The following is a 14,321-nucleotide window of genomic DNA, read 5'->3' on the forward strand; positions in this document are numbered from 1 at the left end:
TAAAAAATGAAAAAAAAAAAACCAGCCCATGACTTTGTGAATTTTATGTGAGAGTATTATTGTGAATAAAAATGTATCAAGTACGAACGACCTAATGGCTTTGCTTTTGTATTACAAACATGTCAAATTCATTCCATCCAAATTCCACCCTCTGCATCCTAAAAAAGAACCACTCCAGCAACCAACTAAGAGCTAACAGACTAAAAGTACAGACTTGGATATCATGATTGAGCCAGAACAGAGACTACGCCCTCGCCATTCACGGTAACGACGCTTTGTGCCAAGTGCCCCCAAGCAACTCCCACGGCTGGCACGGCACTGCGAAGGGACTCTGACCAGTCCTTTGCGGATTTGTTGTATTGCTGAACGGTCAGTCCATTTGGCCCACCACTCAAAAGGAACTGGCCCGTGTAGTCCCAGGAAAGAGACGTGATCTGGGTGCCGGTCGGTAGGACCTTGTGGATCTTGGATTTGCGCAGATCCCATATGGAGATGTCGGTTGAGTTTTCTGTGACGGCGGCCATGAAGTAGCCGTTCTCGGAGAATTCGACCTGGGTAACAGGCGCAGACATGGGGAATGTAGCCGCTGGAGTGCCTGACTTGACGTCGTACACATGAATCTGTCCGTCCGCGCCACCAACAGCAAGCAAGTGGCCATCAGGGTGGAATTTGGCAGAGAGCAAACCTGCCGGGTCCGTTAGTAAAACAAAGATACATAGCATATCAAGCGAAGTAAAACTCACCAGCACTGCCGTAGACCTGCGCAACAACTGACGAGGTCGCTGCATCATACAGCACGTAGCTCTTGTCGACACCAACGGAGCCAATGATGTCGCCAGTAGGGTGGACGGCGACTGCAGTGACCTCGCCTGCATGAGAGGCAAAGCTGGCAGTTTCGGCGCCATTCTCGAAGAATTTCACAGACCCGGTCGCAGAAGCCACAACAGCCTTGGAGCCAGCAAAGACTGCGTCCGTGACTGGTCCATCGGCCTTGAGGGTTTGCACAACTTGTTGTTTCGCAATAGAATAGATACCGGCGATCCCATCGACACCGCCGACCAGCGCGAGGTCTCCGGTAGAGTTGACTGAAAGCGATTTTCCTCCAGGATACAAAGGTTCCGAGCTCGCTGCGGGCTGGTATGACTGAATCGAATCCCCCGTAGCCCATCCCTCTGGAATCGGACGCTTGCTTCTCGACTTGGAAAGCCTACTCAAATTAGCCAAATAGTCCGGAACACAACCATCACTACGATCGATGCACTTACGAAGCCTGTGTTTCGTTGATTCTGCTGACCACCGAATCCGGAAGCCCAACACTGTCAACCTGCATAGCGTCGCCAGCCGATGGGCCGCGAGCCGATCCAACCGAGATCTTTGAGAGGGCATCGCGAGCCTCATCCCTCTCTTTAGTCAGGCGGGCGATAACTCGCACGGCAGCATCGTTCTGGTACAAGGCCGTGCTCAGCTCTTGCCGTGTCTGAACCAAAGACTGGCGGAGAGTATACGTTTCCAAGGCCAGCGCGTCCCATTCCTCTTGAAAAACACCGAGAAGCGAAGGAATCGAGGTGAGGGTGGGCGGACGAGGTCGAACGGTGCGCGAACTTTTCAATTCGACCAAGTCGTCTGTGGACAACTCCTCTCCAGTGACAGGATCCTTGCCATTTTCAGAAATATATCCTTCTATAAGCCTCTTTTCGAACACGTTGCCTGGAGGGATCGATTAGGTCTCTTTCATTGACTCTTTTTTTTCACGGGATAGACATACCACTCTTTGTGGACACGACAGGCACCTGCGGCGCTTCGCCCGAGACTAAAAGACAGGAATTAGCGACCGAACAATGCACAATTAAAGGAAGACAGCAACTCACTTGCACACAACATGATTGTACAATCGCGCGTGGGGGATGGGAGGATGTCTTTGCGGCGTGAAGCAAAGCTGCAGCTTGAGCCTAATTTAGCAGTAGGCCTTACCGGATCGGCCCTAATCTATCTCCCGGATCACATGATAAGCCATCACTCCTAGTCTCCTAGGCCGTAAGTGGACCATTGTAAATTCTACTATTTTATTATCATAAATTTTCTATTTTTTTCTAACTTTTTTATCCTTGTCGAAAAATAACATCGATCATAGTTGATTATCTACATTTTTCCACTGAATTTCTCAACAGTAAGCTCGGAATGTACCGTGTTCACTTGCATCGAACGATACAACAGTTTTGATAACTTCATGGGCATTCAACGCTGAATTGATTATGTTTTCAGCCATGTCGTGAACTTTGATCTCACCGCTACCGCGCTTCCAAATGAGTAGTCCTCTCATTCGATATTAGGTGTCTTTCCCCTTCGTCTCCTTGATGGCATTTTCAATACCTTACTCGGATGAGACCTCATTGCTCGGTAGCCACCGTTTGTGATCTGTATCGAGGTCGTCGAATGCCACATTCAAGAGATCTTTTGGCTCATCTTTTCCAGTGCTTTTCTGCTCGGGCTGTTCCCTATTCGCCGAGAGGAGTAGGGGGCATATCGTCATTGCTATGGGCCACTTTTGCACGTAGATTGGTCAAAATGTCGAAATGACAGCTCTTTACAGAATACTGTTTTGGATATCTAGAAGACTTTTAATGAAATTTATTGGAGGCTGGTGACTGACTTACAAGGCTGAAGTCAATACTGCATGAGACTAGGTTCTGATTGGGTTAGGGCTAGGGGGGCTCTGAGTGGGGAACAAAAGTATTAATACTAGAACTACAATAAGTTGTTAAAGCCTCAGCAAGCTGATCAGTGAACCTATATAGGAGAGTACTTTGGAAGAGTTCTAGGCAGTAGTTTAGAGGACAGTACTTTGGGATAATACTATGGGAAGGTAGTACTTTGGGGAACCACTCTAGGACGATGCTCTGGGATAGTACTGCAGGTTACAGAGTACTTGAAGCATCCATGAAGGTGGTTGATTGCGTGTGAAGCTCTGTGTTGCCAGACGAGGGGCATGCATTAGGCCAAAAGGGGATACAGTGTTATGCCCACAAACAGAAGGATCTTCACTCTCTCCTCAACCTCCCTCGCTTACCTCTTGTTGGATAATAAGGACTGACCAAATAGCCAAAGGCTTTTTGGTTAGCAGTTAACATGCTGCATACCACATCCTCCTCTATATATCCCAGTTACTCTTCCTTTTCGCCATTACGTTGACATCCTCAGAAGATGTGACCACGTCTCTACCCTCCAACAACATAGATTCATGGCATAACTCCTCGATGTACTGAACCCAAGTTGTTTGAAAAATGGGTTTGAGGTCAAGTTTCTATTCCAACATCGCATTAAATCCGTCGGGGGCTTCGTAGATCTGGAAGACTTTGCTAATCAATAATGGTGAATCCCGCGCTACTGTTAATGATCTTCTCAACGCTGTTGTTATCGTTGAGGATGTCAATAAAGCAATATTCGAGCCTATATTTGTCCGTTTCATAAGCTGCAAGACAATCTATGTGCGTCTGCGGCAAAATTTCACACATCATACCATTGACTGTTTTCCATCGACAAGGGCAGGATAGGGATCCCGGATCGTCTATAAAAGTCAGGGACTCAGACGCTTCCGGCTTAGCGTAATATTTTCGCAATCTGACTAAGCTGGGACGGGTCAGGTGATCTTCCTCTGATTGGGCGCTTGCCGCGCGCCATACAACTGCTCTTGCTGCTCAACGCATCATGACCTTGCATTGACCCTACACAGGTTTCTTTAAGACTGTATTATTGTTATTTCTTGATTTCTTGACGTTCTATTCCGTGTTTTATTGACGATATCCGATTTTCAAAGGCCGCCGACGCTGCTATTTCCCATCGACGACCAGCGACATTTCCGCAACCAGAAGCCTCAGCGTTTATCAAGTCAAACATTAGAACATGATTTGAGTGATTGAACGACTTGCCATATTGGCCAAATCATTGTCTCATTTTCACCACCGCTCTAATCCAAACCACATTCTTTTCCGGCCCAACAATGGCATTCAACTCGAAGAATCTCAGCTATGGTACGGGCCCCTCTATTCTCCAATTAGTATTCTCCATTTAGTGCTGTGCCTGACATCGAGCCCTCATTACAGACCGCCAGGAGCCTGCCTTTCTACGAAAAATGCGCGGTGAGTCTGGCGGAGTCGATTCAGATCGCCATGCGCATCCCGCGCAACGCCCACGCAAACCCAAGAACAAGGACGACGAAGACGACGATGCGCCGACCTACGTTGACGAAGAAACGAACGACACGATAACAAAAAAGGATTACGAGGCACTGCTAAAGGGAAGCGAAGACAAGCCGGAAACTACCGGTGCAGAGGGTGATGGTGACGCTGGATCCGGAGAATCGAAAGAACCGACCAACGCGAGCTCAGCACAAGCCAGTAATACTGCAGGTGCACCCATGGCCCAAGAGAAAATGGCTGAAATTGGCAGTCAAAAGAGGAAAAAGCAGGCTAGAGTGGTCGGCGGGGACGACGACGAAGTAGCTGCTGAGGAAGAGGCCCCGCGCAAAGACAGTTCGTCAAGTCGTAGACCAAAGGCGAAGAAAAAGAAAGTAAAGCTTTCATTCGATGAGGCGTGAGCAAAAAATAACCACGCTGTTAGCGATGCGAGCAATATCTAGCTGTAACTATAATCAGTCATCACTAGCGACCAGACCGAAAGAGAAAAAAAAACTATGATGTAATCGTAAGAATCCGAAGTCATATCCCAGACGACACCATCGAAATCGAGCGTCAACTTATTACACAGCATTCGTCATAAAACGCAACTCGTGTGGAAATCCAGCAGTTTGAGGATACGTCCAGCGTTCGCGTTGCATGACGGGATAAGAGTCATTATTGGTAACGCGTGAACCGTTTGCCTCTGAAGCGGGACAAGGAACAAAAAAAAAAGTCGATATAAGTTACCATCGACAACCCTTTGCGCCGCAACGATCTCGACAAGGCGCAAGGATCATTCCCCGGCTGCATTCAACCAGGAAGAGCCGGTGATACTTATTTTAATTGAGAATGCCTGTGGTCAATGTCGACGATCTGGTGCGTTTGCAGCGCAACGCAGACGATATCCGAAATGTACGAGCTACCCCTCCACCCCGCGCGAGGGATGAAAACATTTTATTTATTTTTTAAATGTGTATTTGAACGCTACTGACTTTTGAGAAAATAGATATGCATTTTAGCACACGTTGTGAGTAGACCAAGAGCGAGGAAGAAAGAAGAAGAAAAAAACTGATTGTCTCGCAGGATCATGGCAAGACGTCCCTCACAGACAGCCTTATCGCCACAAATGGAATCATCTCGCCCAAGCTGGCGGGCAAAATCCGCTACCTGGACTCGCGTCCAGACGAGCAGCTTCGTGGGATTACCATGGAGTCATCCGCTATATCGCTCTACTTCTCCATGCTCCGACGACCTGCGCCAGACGTTGCGCCAGAGACCAAGGAATATCTGATCAATCTGATTGACTCACCGGGGCATATTGATTTCAGCAGCGAGGTCTCGACTGCATCGCGGCTGTGTGATGGAGCCCTCGTTTTAATCGACGCTGTTGAAGGAGTGTGCAGCCAGACCGTCACCGTGCTTCGGCAGACATGGGTCGAGAAACTGAAGCCACTGCTGGTCATCAACAAGATGGACCGCCTGGTGACCGAGCTCAAGATGAGCCCCGCCGAGGCCTACTCGCATCTGAGCAAGCTGCTCGAACAGGTTAATGCCGTGATTGGTAGTTTTTACCAGGGAGAGCGAATGGAGGAGGATCTGCTGTGGCGCGAGCGTATGGAAGAGCGCGTCAACGCTGCTGCTGCCCGGGATAAAGAACAAGCCAAAAAGTTGACTTCAGATGCCGACGGCAGCGAATCTCAAGCTCACTCTGAGCTGGACGATGACGTATTCGAGGAGCGCGACGATGAGGACCTGTATTTTGCACCGGAAAAGAACAACGTTATCTTCTGCAGTGCTACCGATGGCTGGGCTTTTACTATTCGACAGTTTGCAGGGCTATACGAGAAGAAACTGGGTATCAAGCGCTCGGCTCTCGAAAAGGTGCTCTGGGGAGATTTTTACCTGGACCCTAAGACGAAAAGAGTATTGGGCTCAAAGCATCTCAAGGGGCGTGCGCTCAAACCCATGTTTGTTCAACTGGTTCTGGACAGTGTATGGGCTGCGTATGAAGCTACTACAGGAGGAGCTAAGGGAAAGGGGTATGATTATTGGAACGTGAGAGAGATATATATATGCTAACTTGAAGTAGGGACCCAACGTTGCTAGAGAAGATTACCAAGTCATTGAACATTACCATCCCTCCTTATATCCTTCGATCAAGAGACCCCAAGAATATCATGACAGCGCTCTTCTCGTCGTGGCTGCCCTTGTCCACTGCAGTGTTGGTGTCCGTAATGGAATATCTTCCGAGTCCACGAACCGCCCAAATTACTCGACTGCCCGAGATGATCGCAGATTCTCCCGGCTCAGAGTTTACCGACGACAAGATCAAAGACGCCATGGTCAATTTCAAAACATCCCTAGAAGACCCCGTTGTGGCATATATCAGCAAAATGGTTGCAATCCCCGAGAGCGAACTCCCCAAGAACACAAAACGAATTGGAGCAACATTGACAGCCGACGAAGCCCGAGAACTGGCGCGCAAGAAACGAGACGAAATTGCAAAGATTCAGGCCGAGGCAAACGGACAGGCGGACGAGTTCAGTCGAGTCACATCTGCACTTGCCAGCACCAGCCTGGAGGACGACCAAGACACGCAGCAAGAGGAAGAAAAAATCGATAGAGAGCATTTGATTGGATTTGCTCGGTTGTATTCTGGCACATTGACTGTGGGCGATTCGCTGTATGTTCTGAGTCCCAAGTTCTCCCCGGCCAGCCCCCATGCCGCTCCGGAGCCCCGAAAGGTCACGGTGACGAATCTGTATCTACTCATGGGTCGAGGTTTGGAACCGCTCAAGTCGGTGCCTGCCGGGGTGGTGTTTGGAATCGAGGGACTTGCGGGGCACATCCTGAAGACAGGTACACTTTGCAGTCAGCTCGAAGGCAGCATCAACTTGGCTGGTGTCACCATGGCCAGCCCACCTATCGTCCGAGTCGCCCTCGAGCCTGTCAACCCGGCAGACCTGAACAAGATGGTGACCGGCCTAAAAATGCTGGAGCAAAGCGACCCTTGTGCGCAATACGAGGTTCTACCCAGCGGCGAACACGTCATACTCACCGCAGGCGAACTACACTTGGAACGGTGTCTAAAGGACCTGCGCGAGCGGTTTGCGAGGTGCGAGATCCAAGCCGGAGAAATCATTGTGCCGTATCGAGAAAGCATCGTCAGCGCGGCCGAGATGGCTGCTCCAAAGACTCCGGATCTGGGACGCGGAGGAGTTCTTACTGTGTCGCCGTCAAAGCAACTGACTATGAAACTAAGAGTTTTGCCTCTTCCATCAGAAGTCACGGATTTTCTGTCTAAGAATGCAGGCACTCTCAAACGGATTCAATCGGATGATAGGGCGGCAGCGGAAAACATTGAAAACCGGGATGTGGAAGATGCAGAGTCTCTCGAGAGGAACGTTCTGTCATTGGCGGACTTTAAAAAGGATCTTCACAAGCTCCTCGCCGAGTCGAAACGTGAAGAGCTCAATGATATTGTCGACAAGATTATTGCGTTTGGACCGAGGAGAGTAGGACCGAATATCTTGATCGATGCCACGCCGGCCAACACCAGCGAGAAGCTGTAAGTTCAATTACTCGTTAAGCAATTTTATTAATACAAGTAAGACTAACCGAATTCTCATCCAGCCTCTCCGAGGAGCAACAACAGAGAGACGCTCAAAACAACAACAATCTCGACCGACGAGCCGCCACCGTGCGAGACTTGTCCGACAAAATAAACTACGCATTCCAGCTCGCAACAGCACAAGGTCCCCTCTGCCAAGAGCCCGTCCAGGGAATCGCCGTGGTGCTGGAAGACCTCGCCCTGCACGCCGACGACGACACCGCGCTTGACTTTGGCCGGCTGACCGGCGAGGCAATCCGCATTGTGCGAGATTCCATATCCCAGGGGTTTCTCGACTGGAGCCCACGCATCCTGCTTGCAATGTATAGTTGTGAGATTCAAGCATCGAGTAAGCCTCTTTCCCAGAAAGAAAAAAACAAAACATGGCAGAACTAACACATACCTAACAGCCGAAGTCCTCGGCCGCGTATACGGCGTAATAACACGCCGTCGCGGACGCATCCTCTCCGAAACCATGAAAGAAGGGACCCCCTTCTACACCATTCTCTCGCTTCTCCCCGTAGCCGAGTCCTTTGGATTCTCCGACGAGATCCGCAAGCGAACCTCGGGCGCGGCTTCTCCGCAACTCATCTTTGCTGGCTTTGAGGCTCTGGAACAAGATCCCTTTTGGGTTCCGGCCACGGAAGAAGAACTAGAAGATCTAGGCGAGTTGGCAGACCGAGAAAATGTGGCGAAGCGGTATATGGATGCGGTGCGTGCGAGAAAGGGGCTTTTTGTGACGGGGAAGAAACTGGTCAAGGATGCGGAGAAGCAGAAGACTTTGAAGAAGTGATATCTTTTTTTGGGGAGGATTTTGTTGGGAAGAAATAAAAAAAGGGTTATATACATATGCATTACTGGGTTGTTGAGTCTATATAGCATTTTCAAGTGTTCTTTATTTAGTACTTAGAATCATCGTTACGAATGTCTTGTTTCCCTCGTCCACAAGCTGACTCTGAATAACAATCACGAGCCAGACAACAAAGATAACAAGGGCCAAATAGATACATATGTATCTACCGGGTTTAATATTCCTCTATTGACAAACACAGGCTGACATTGAAAGGTCAAGACCATGTATACTAAAGAGGTTGGTGGGCAAAACGAAAAAAAAAAGAAAAAAAAAGGCAATGATTAATAACCTAGATTGAGCATTCCTAGCTGTAGTTTTAATCACTGTGCAGGTATGTAATCGACGAAAGAAACAACTCCCTCGAAGCTGGTAGGCCTTGAAGCTCTTTAGTATAGCGGCCGTGTGCTGCTATTAGATATTGCCTGGAGGAATAATATCAGCTTCTGTCGGAGGAGCATTCTGATGCTTCTTCTTCTTCTTCTTCTTCCACGATAGGCATGTCGAAGTGAGCGCCGTATATAAGACTCTTTCCATTTCATCAATACTGGACGGGATCGTCCTAGACCACGCTGATGAAGTAAGATGAAGTACGAGTCAAATCTCATGGCTTAATCCAAGCTCTCGGTTGATCTCTTTTTCAAAAAATCTCTTCAATCCCAGTTCCCCGTCTCAAAACGGTCTCGCGACTTTCCTCGTCTCACCCAGACCCGTCAAGGGATCTCTCATTTCCTTCCAACTAACCGGAAACATCATATTACCCGCCTCACTGCGCGCCATAACAACCCCGAGATCGTTGCGCGCTGTGGTAAGATAGTAAAAACTCTGGTCCCCAAGTGAAATCACACTACCGCGTACCACGTCTCCAACGCGAAACATGTCTTCGAGCACCACGCGGTCCTTTTCGACAGCGCGCACATCTTCTTTGCGAATCAGGGCTTGGAAACGAAGTTCGTCAGAGGTATTATGGTTTTCCGGGTTGGCGGCCGAGGTCAAGATGGCTGCGATGTTGTCATTGTCTGAGCTGGCGGTGGCTGTCTGATCGTCTAGTACAACGAGAATAGACACTGTGACTTGGCGTTTCTGTACACGAGTAACACGGGCAAGCACTATTGAGTCGACGGATGGAAGAGTGTTGTATTTTGGTTTGCTGGTCGTTGTCGCTGCAGCACCAGCGACCTTTTGTTGTTGTTGCTGTTGCCCTGGTACAGCTCCCTTGTTCGCCGGCGAATTTGCCGACCGCGAAATACTCAGTATCGACTTTGTTTTGGGTTTTGCGTGAGACTGCTCGATATACACGGGCCCAGCGATCGAGGCGCAAATCTGCCCGTTGTGGACGTGTGTGCCGGAGCCGGATAGATACGTGGTTGTGGATGCCAGCTGTTGGCCTGGTACGGCAAGCTTGGGTAGTGATTTCTCCATGGTTTTGTATCTGCAGAATTAAAGATGTGAAGGATGTGTGGTGTAGGGCAGGTGTTGGTCAAGGCGAAGGTTGAGCTTCCCGCCGGAATTTCTTTTTAGCGCATCGGAGATGGAGCTGCCAGCCCGCACGCAGTACATGAAATACTACAAGACATATCTTACATTTTAACAAGGCAATCTACTGCAAAAATACCGAGCAGATAATGTATTTGAAATCTGTCAAATGTATAAATATAGGTATCATCATTATTACAATTGTCACATGTCGACAACGGTTCTAGCACAATGCCCGCACAATGCAGCAGACTGACAAAAAGAAAATAAATAGCCTGCCAGGAGGCCCAGACGAAAAACCTGTAATACTCAAACCAGTCAAAAAAGATCGCTATCAACAAATGCAGTGGCGGAATAAAACACAAGGTGAATGAATGTTGCTCGGAGGTAATCCACAAACCCTCAAGAGACAATGCTCTTAAAAAGGGAGCGGCAAGAAACGAGATAGATAACGGGGCTACCCTTCGACCAATGTCTGTTTTGGTCCTTGGCCAAGGATTTCGAGAGATCGTCGTGCCAGCGCAACAACCTCGCCTTCGCCTTCATCCACTTCCTCGTCGTCGGACTCGATATTCCTATCGGAAATTCGCTTGACGAGCTGGACGACATCGTCCGATTTGGAAATCAGCTCAACGAGACCCTCATCGTCCGACTCCAGAAGCTGCAGTAATGTCCAGATAGCAATGTGTTGGAATGTAGGGTCGCCGCTATCAAGGAATCGAGTGAGGTATCCGTGAATGCCTTCATCTGGCTCCTTCCAATCCCGGATGAAGATCGAATAATTCCCAACTGTTAAGCATTGTTAGAAAATAACCAAATTGTAGAGTATAGAGCTCAGCTTACTCTTGGAAGAGAGGTTCCCCAAAGCAGCGGCACTGTTGCCCTGTACTTCGATACTATCCGAAGCTGTAAGAGGAATCAATACGTCGAAAACGCCGAGACTGAGAAGCTGGGGTTTTAATTCGTCACTGAGAGCGAGAACGGCAATCGCAGCGGTCATCTCAGACTGGACAATAACAGGGACGGTTAGGACAAGGTCTTTGCATTTTTGGACAGCCCCCGCTTGAAGAACGAGCTCTTTGTTCCGATCGGAGCTGGCCGCCAAGTTACGGAGAGTCGAGATAGCGTGGCACTGGATCTCTTCACTGTCCTTAGAGCCAAGAAGATCGACGAGGGGCTTCAGGAAGCCTGCGTCAATGATCGGTGATTCATTGAGGGGGTGGATCGAGATGTTTCGGATACAGGCCACGGCGGATAGAATGAGAGGGAGATATGAAGACTGAAGAAGGCGTAAAAGAGGTGGGAGACCTTTGGCACGAACAATTTCCAGCTGGTACTTTTCATCGGATGCCAGGTTTCGGAGGGCAAGGGCTGCTTGGCACTGTACTTTGGGTGTAGACGAGTCCATTAGTTGGACAAGAGACTGGACTAGGCGTGACTCGGTCTGTGCGAGCCGTTTACGATTAGCAGAATCAACGGCGATGTTGCTGAGGGCCGTCGTGCAGTAATATTGCACGTCGACATCTTGAGACGAGAGCAGCTGGACTAGCACAGGGATGGCACCAGCATTGACCAGCTCTTGACGGTTCTCATCTGTTTGAATTAGCACAATCGAAAGCTATAGAGGCTGACAGAAGTCGAAATATACCAGAGTGTGTCATGTTCAAAAGAGCACCAGTCGCATTCCGTTGCACACGCATATCCTTGGACTTGGCTAGTCTCGTGAGAGGGCCCAGGGCTCCAGACCGAGCAATTTTCGACTTGTTTTCTTCGTGGGTCGCGAGGTTTGTAATGCATCCGACGGCATTGCACTGTACTTCGACGTTGGGCGACATCATTTGTCGGATCAATGGGTTGAGACCGCCCAGCGAGACGATCAACACTTTGTTTTCAGCTGTACCCAGTCAGTTTATGCGTGGAAATATGCGAGACATTGAAGGCCGTACTGTTTACAGCAAGATTCCCCAGTGCTGCGCTTGCGGCTCTTTGAACTTCGATATCTGGACTTTGGAGCAGAGAAAGAATCGGCTCGAGAGTATCTCGATCCACCTCGCGTACATCTATATAACATGGTGAGTTTTGGGTTGACCATAAACCTGGTGATACACACCTCGCTCCGTGATTTCGGCAAACGTCAAGCTAGCACTCCTTTGCAAATCAACATTGTCGGAATATACCAAGGTGCTCAAGGCTCGAAGCGGTTCGCCGGCGAAAAAGTCGGTCTCAGCGCGCTAAAGAAGAGCACGAGTTAGTTAGCTATAAGCTTCTCGCAGGTGAAATAGGTAGCTTGCATACGTTTTCGAGGTACTGCAAAAGGTCGGCTACTGCCTCGCGCTCGCTATCTTGCAGGGTGGTTTCGTAGATGCCATCCCTCGGGTTACCCCCCAGAGAGCCTAGACAGTCGGAAATATGGCACCACTGGTCGATGGTCGACAAACAAGCCAGGCAGGCGTTTGCCATGGCGAATGTAGGCTGTGGACTGGACCTTTACCGGACCCCAAGGCCTCAGTCAGGAAGGATCGCGCCCGGGAGGAATCAAAATTGACGGAGCGATAATTTATCTAGGCGAGAAACATTACCGAGCGAGAGGAGTCGGTAGAAGCAGAGACAGAATGCGACCGGGGGAAACCGAGTCGGGCAGGAGGCATGAATATGAGGGTTGATGTTGGCTATCCTGGTCGGACGGGTAACCGCGTGATTTGACTAGTTGATAAGGCGGAACGGGAGAGCGTGCTGAGCGATGGAGATGACTAGGTGACGGAGATTATAGGGACAGGCCAGCCATCAAGTGGTGGTAAGGCAGAGGAGGAGGAGGAGGAGGAGGAGGAGGAAGAAGAAGGGGAGAAGAGGAGGCGGTAGAAGTGGTGGTGGTGGTGGAGAGGAGGAGAAGGGAAGAGGGAGAAAGAGAGGTGATGTTCTTGTGATTGCCGCGACTAGCTTCGACCCTGCCGAACTCACTGCAACAACAAACTCGAGTTTGCCCTTGCACAACAATTACTGCCTTGGGCTTTCTGGTTTATTGCCAGTCGTCTTGCTGTCTGTGAATACCTTCTAGGTGCAGATTACGATTCCCACCATAGAAACTAGCACCGCATCTGTAGCTAGCAGCCACAAGCTACGATGATGTATTTTGCTGCCTGCTCAACTGCGCCTTGAGCCCTTTTCGGCAATGACTCACTAATGGACTGATTATCAACAACCTACTGCTAGTACTACTTACTACTGAGTATTGCGCATGTCTCAGCCAGGATGATCGATGCTGCGTTCCGCAATAGCGTCTGCCATGTATGTACCCGTGATCATCGCCGAGCTAAGATAGCCACAGCAAAAGGCGCACATGATGAGTCGCCAGTCAGACGCATCGGTTTGTTAGGAGTGGGGTTCTACTCGATCTTGCCGGCGACTGATAAGATGTCAGACGGCGCATGGATCTATGGCTTGTATGACGGACGAGATCCTCTATCCTCTGCGCCTCCCACGGCTCTATGTAGGACCGGTCGGGCAATTCGTATCTACGCTGCGCCATGCATACAATCTCGCATATGCAGCAAAGGCGACGGGAGGTTTATAGGCGAATCCTTTCTTGCGAGTTCGCGACCCGACCGAGGAGAATATGCGAAGCACGTAAACGGGGACAGGGCGATCGACAAGGCTGCAACGATGCTTGAGGGTACGTTTGCTGCAAGCCCAGCATGCAGTATCATTCCCTCATCGACAGACTTTGCTCTCCTTATCCTCCCTTGACACGCGTCATCACATCCGCGATGTTCGCCTTGCCAGTTGGCTTGTATAGAACCGTTTTTAGTGCTTTGATGTGACGATACCGGGGGTTTTCTGTAAGACATCGTGGCTATGAAGGGGCACTCTGGACGAGCGCGTCCTGGAGTGTATCACGAAACGAATTCCATCCCAGCTGAGCAGGACGGATTGGTTGCACAGAGTAGGGACAAGAGCATATTCGTATCAGTCACCGATAGACATGGAAGCATCCTCCATCTTAGTTACCTACGCTTACCAGATTTTGCACGTAGGAGGGACTTGGGATTGGAGTTTACAGAATTGCGGTAAACAAGGCACATCTACCAACGATTAGGGAGCTTGTAAAAGATCTGCTGCTACCTATCTACTACAGAGAGTGGGTTTCGATTATGAATCATAAGTACATTAACCAGACATTGCTTATCAAGACCATAGAATACGTCTTCCTTCT

General features: G+C 49.4%; 6 protein-coding genes across 6 annotated transcripts; 3 read left to right on the plus strand and 3 right to left on the minus strand.

Annotated features, from left to right (window-relative positions):
• Window positions 1–221: 221 nt before the first annotated feature.
• Window positions 222–1,881, minus strand: TRUGW13939_05466 (uncharacterized protein; the record flags this gene model as incomplete). The annotated part of the gene is made up of 5 exons (XM_035488629.1): window positions 222–685; window positions 744–1,207; window positions 1,266–1,707; window positions 1,766–1,810; window positions 1,869–1,881. 5 exons carry the CDS (start codon window positions 1,879–1,881, stop codon window positions 222–224), a joined length of 1,428 nt encoding a protein of 475 aa, XP_035344522.1.
• A 2,116-nt stretch (window positions 1,882–3,997) lies between these two features.
• TRUGW13939_05467 (uncharacterized protein) lies at window positions 3,998–4,594 on the plus strand (the record flags this gene model as incomplete). Its single annotated transcript, XM_035488630.1, has 2 exons — window positions 3,998–4,028; window positions 4,101–4,594. 2 exons carry the CDS (start codon window positions 3,998–4,000, stop codon window positions 4,592–4,594), a joined length of 525 nt encoding a protein of 174 aa, XP_035344523.1.
• A 430-nt stretch (window positions 4,595–5,024) lies between these two features.
• On the plus strand, window positions 5,025–8,578 carry TRUGW13939_05468 (uncharacterized protein; the record flags this gene model as incomplete). Its single annotated transcript, XM_035488631.1, has 6 exons — window positions 5,025–5,087; window positions 5,182–5,202; window positions 5,259–6,214; window positions 6,265–7,743; window positions 7,809–8,134; window positions 8,196–8,578. 6 exons carry the CDS (start codon window positions 5,025–5,027, stop codon window positions 8,576–8,578), a joined length of 3,228 nt encoding a protein of 1,075 aa, XP_035344524.1.
• Window positions 8,579–9,307: 729 nt separating this feature from the next.
• On the minus strand, window positions 9,308–10,057 carry TRUGW13939_05469 (uncharacterized protein; the record flags this gene model as incomplete). Its single annotated transcript, XM_035488632.1, has 1 exon — window positions 9,308–10,057. One exon carries the CDS (start codon window positions 10,055–10,057, stop codon window positions 9,308–9,310), a length of 750 nt encoding a protein of 249 aa, XP_035344525.1.
• A 511-nt stretch (window positions 10,058–10,568) lies between these two features.
• On the minus strand, window positions 10,569–12,571 carry TRUGW13939_05470 (uncharacterized protein; the record flags this gene model as incomplete). Its single annotated transcript, XM_035488633.1, has 6 exons — window positions 10,569–10,900; window positions 10,955–11,704; window positions 11,760–12,005; window positions 12,058–12,171; window positions 12,222–12,342; window positions 12,407–12,571. 6 exons carry the CDS (start codon window positions 12,569–12,571, stop codon window positions 10,569–10,571), a joined length of 1,728 nt encoding a protein of 575 aa, XP_035344526.1.
• Window positions 12,572–13,360: 789 nt separating this feature from the next.
• TRUGW13939_05471 (uncharacterized protein) lies at window positions 13,361–13,855 on the plus strand (the record flags this gene model as incomplete). Its single annotated transcript, XM_035488634.1, has 1 exon — window positions 13,361–13,855. The coding sequence occupies one exon, from the start codon at window positions 13,361–13,363 to the stop codon at window positions 13,853–13,855; it is 495 nt and encodes a 164-aa protein (XP_035344527.1).
• Between the last annotated feature and the right edge of the window lie 466 nt (window positions 13,856–14,321).

The sequence above is a fragment of the Talaromyces rugulosus genome, chromosome III, assembly GCF_013368755.1.
Source record: "Talaromyces rugulosus chromosome III, complete sequence".
NCBI lineage: Eukaryota > Fungi > Ascomycota > Eurotiomycetes > Eurotiales > Trichocomaceae > Talaromyces > Talaromyces rugulosus.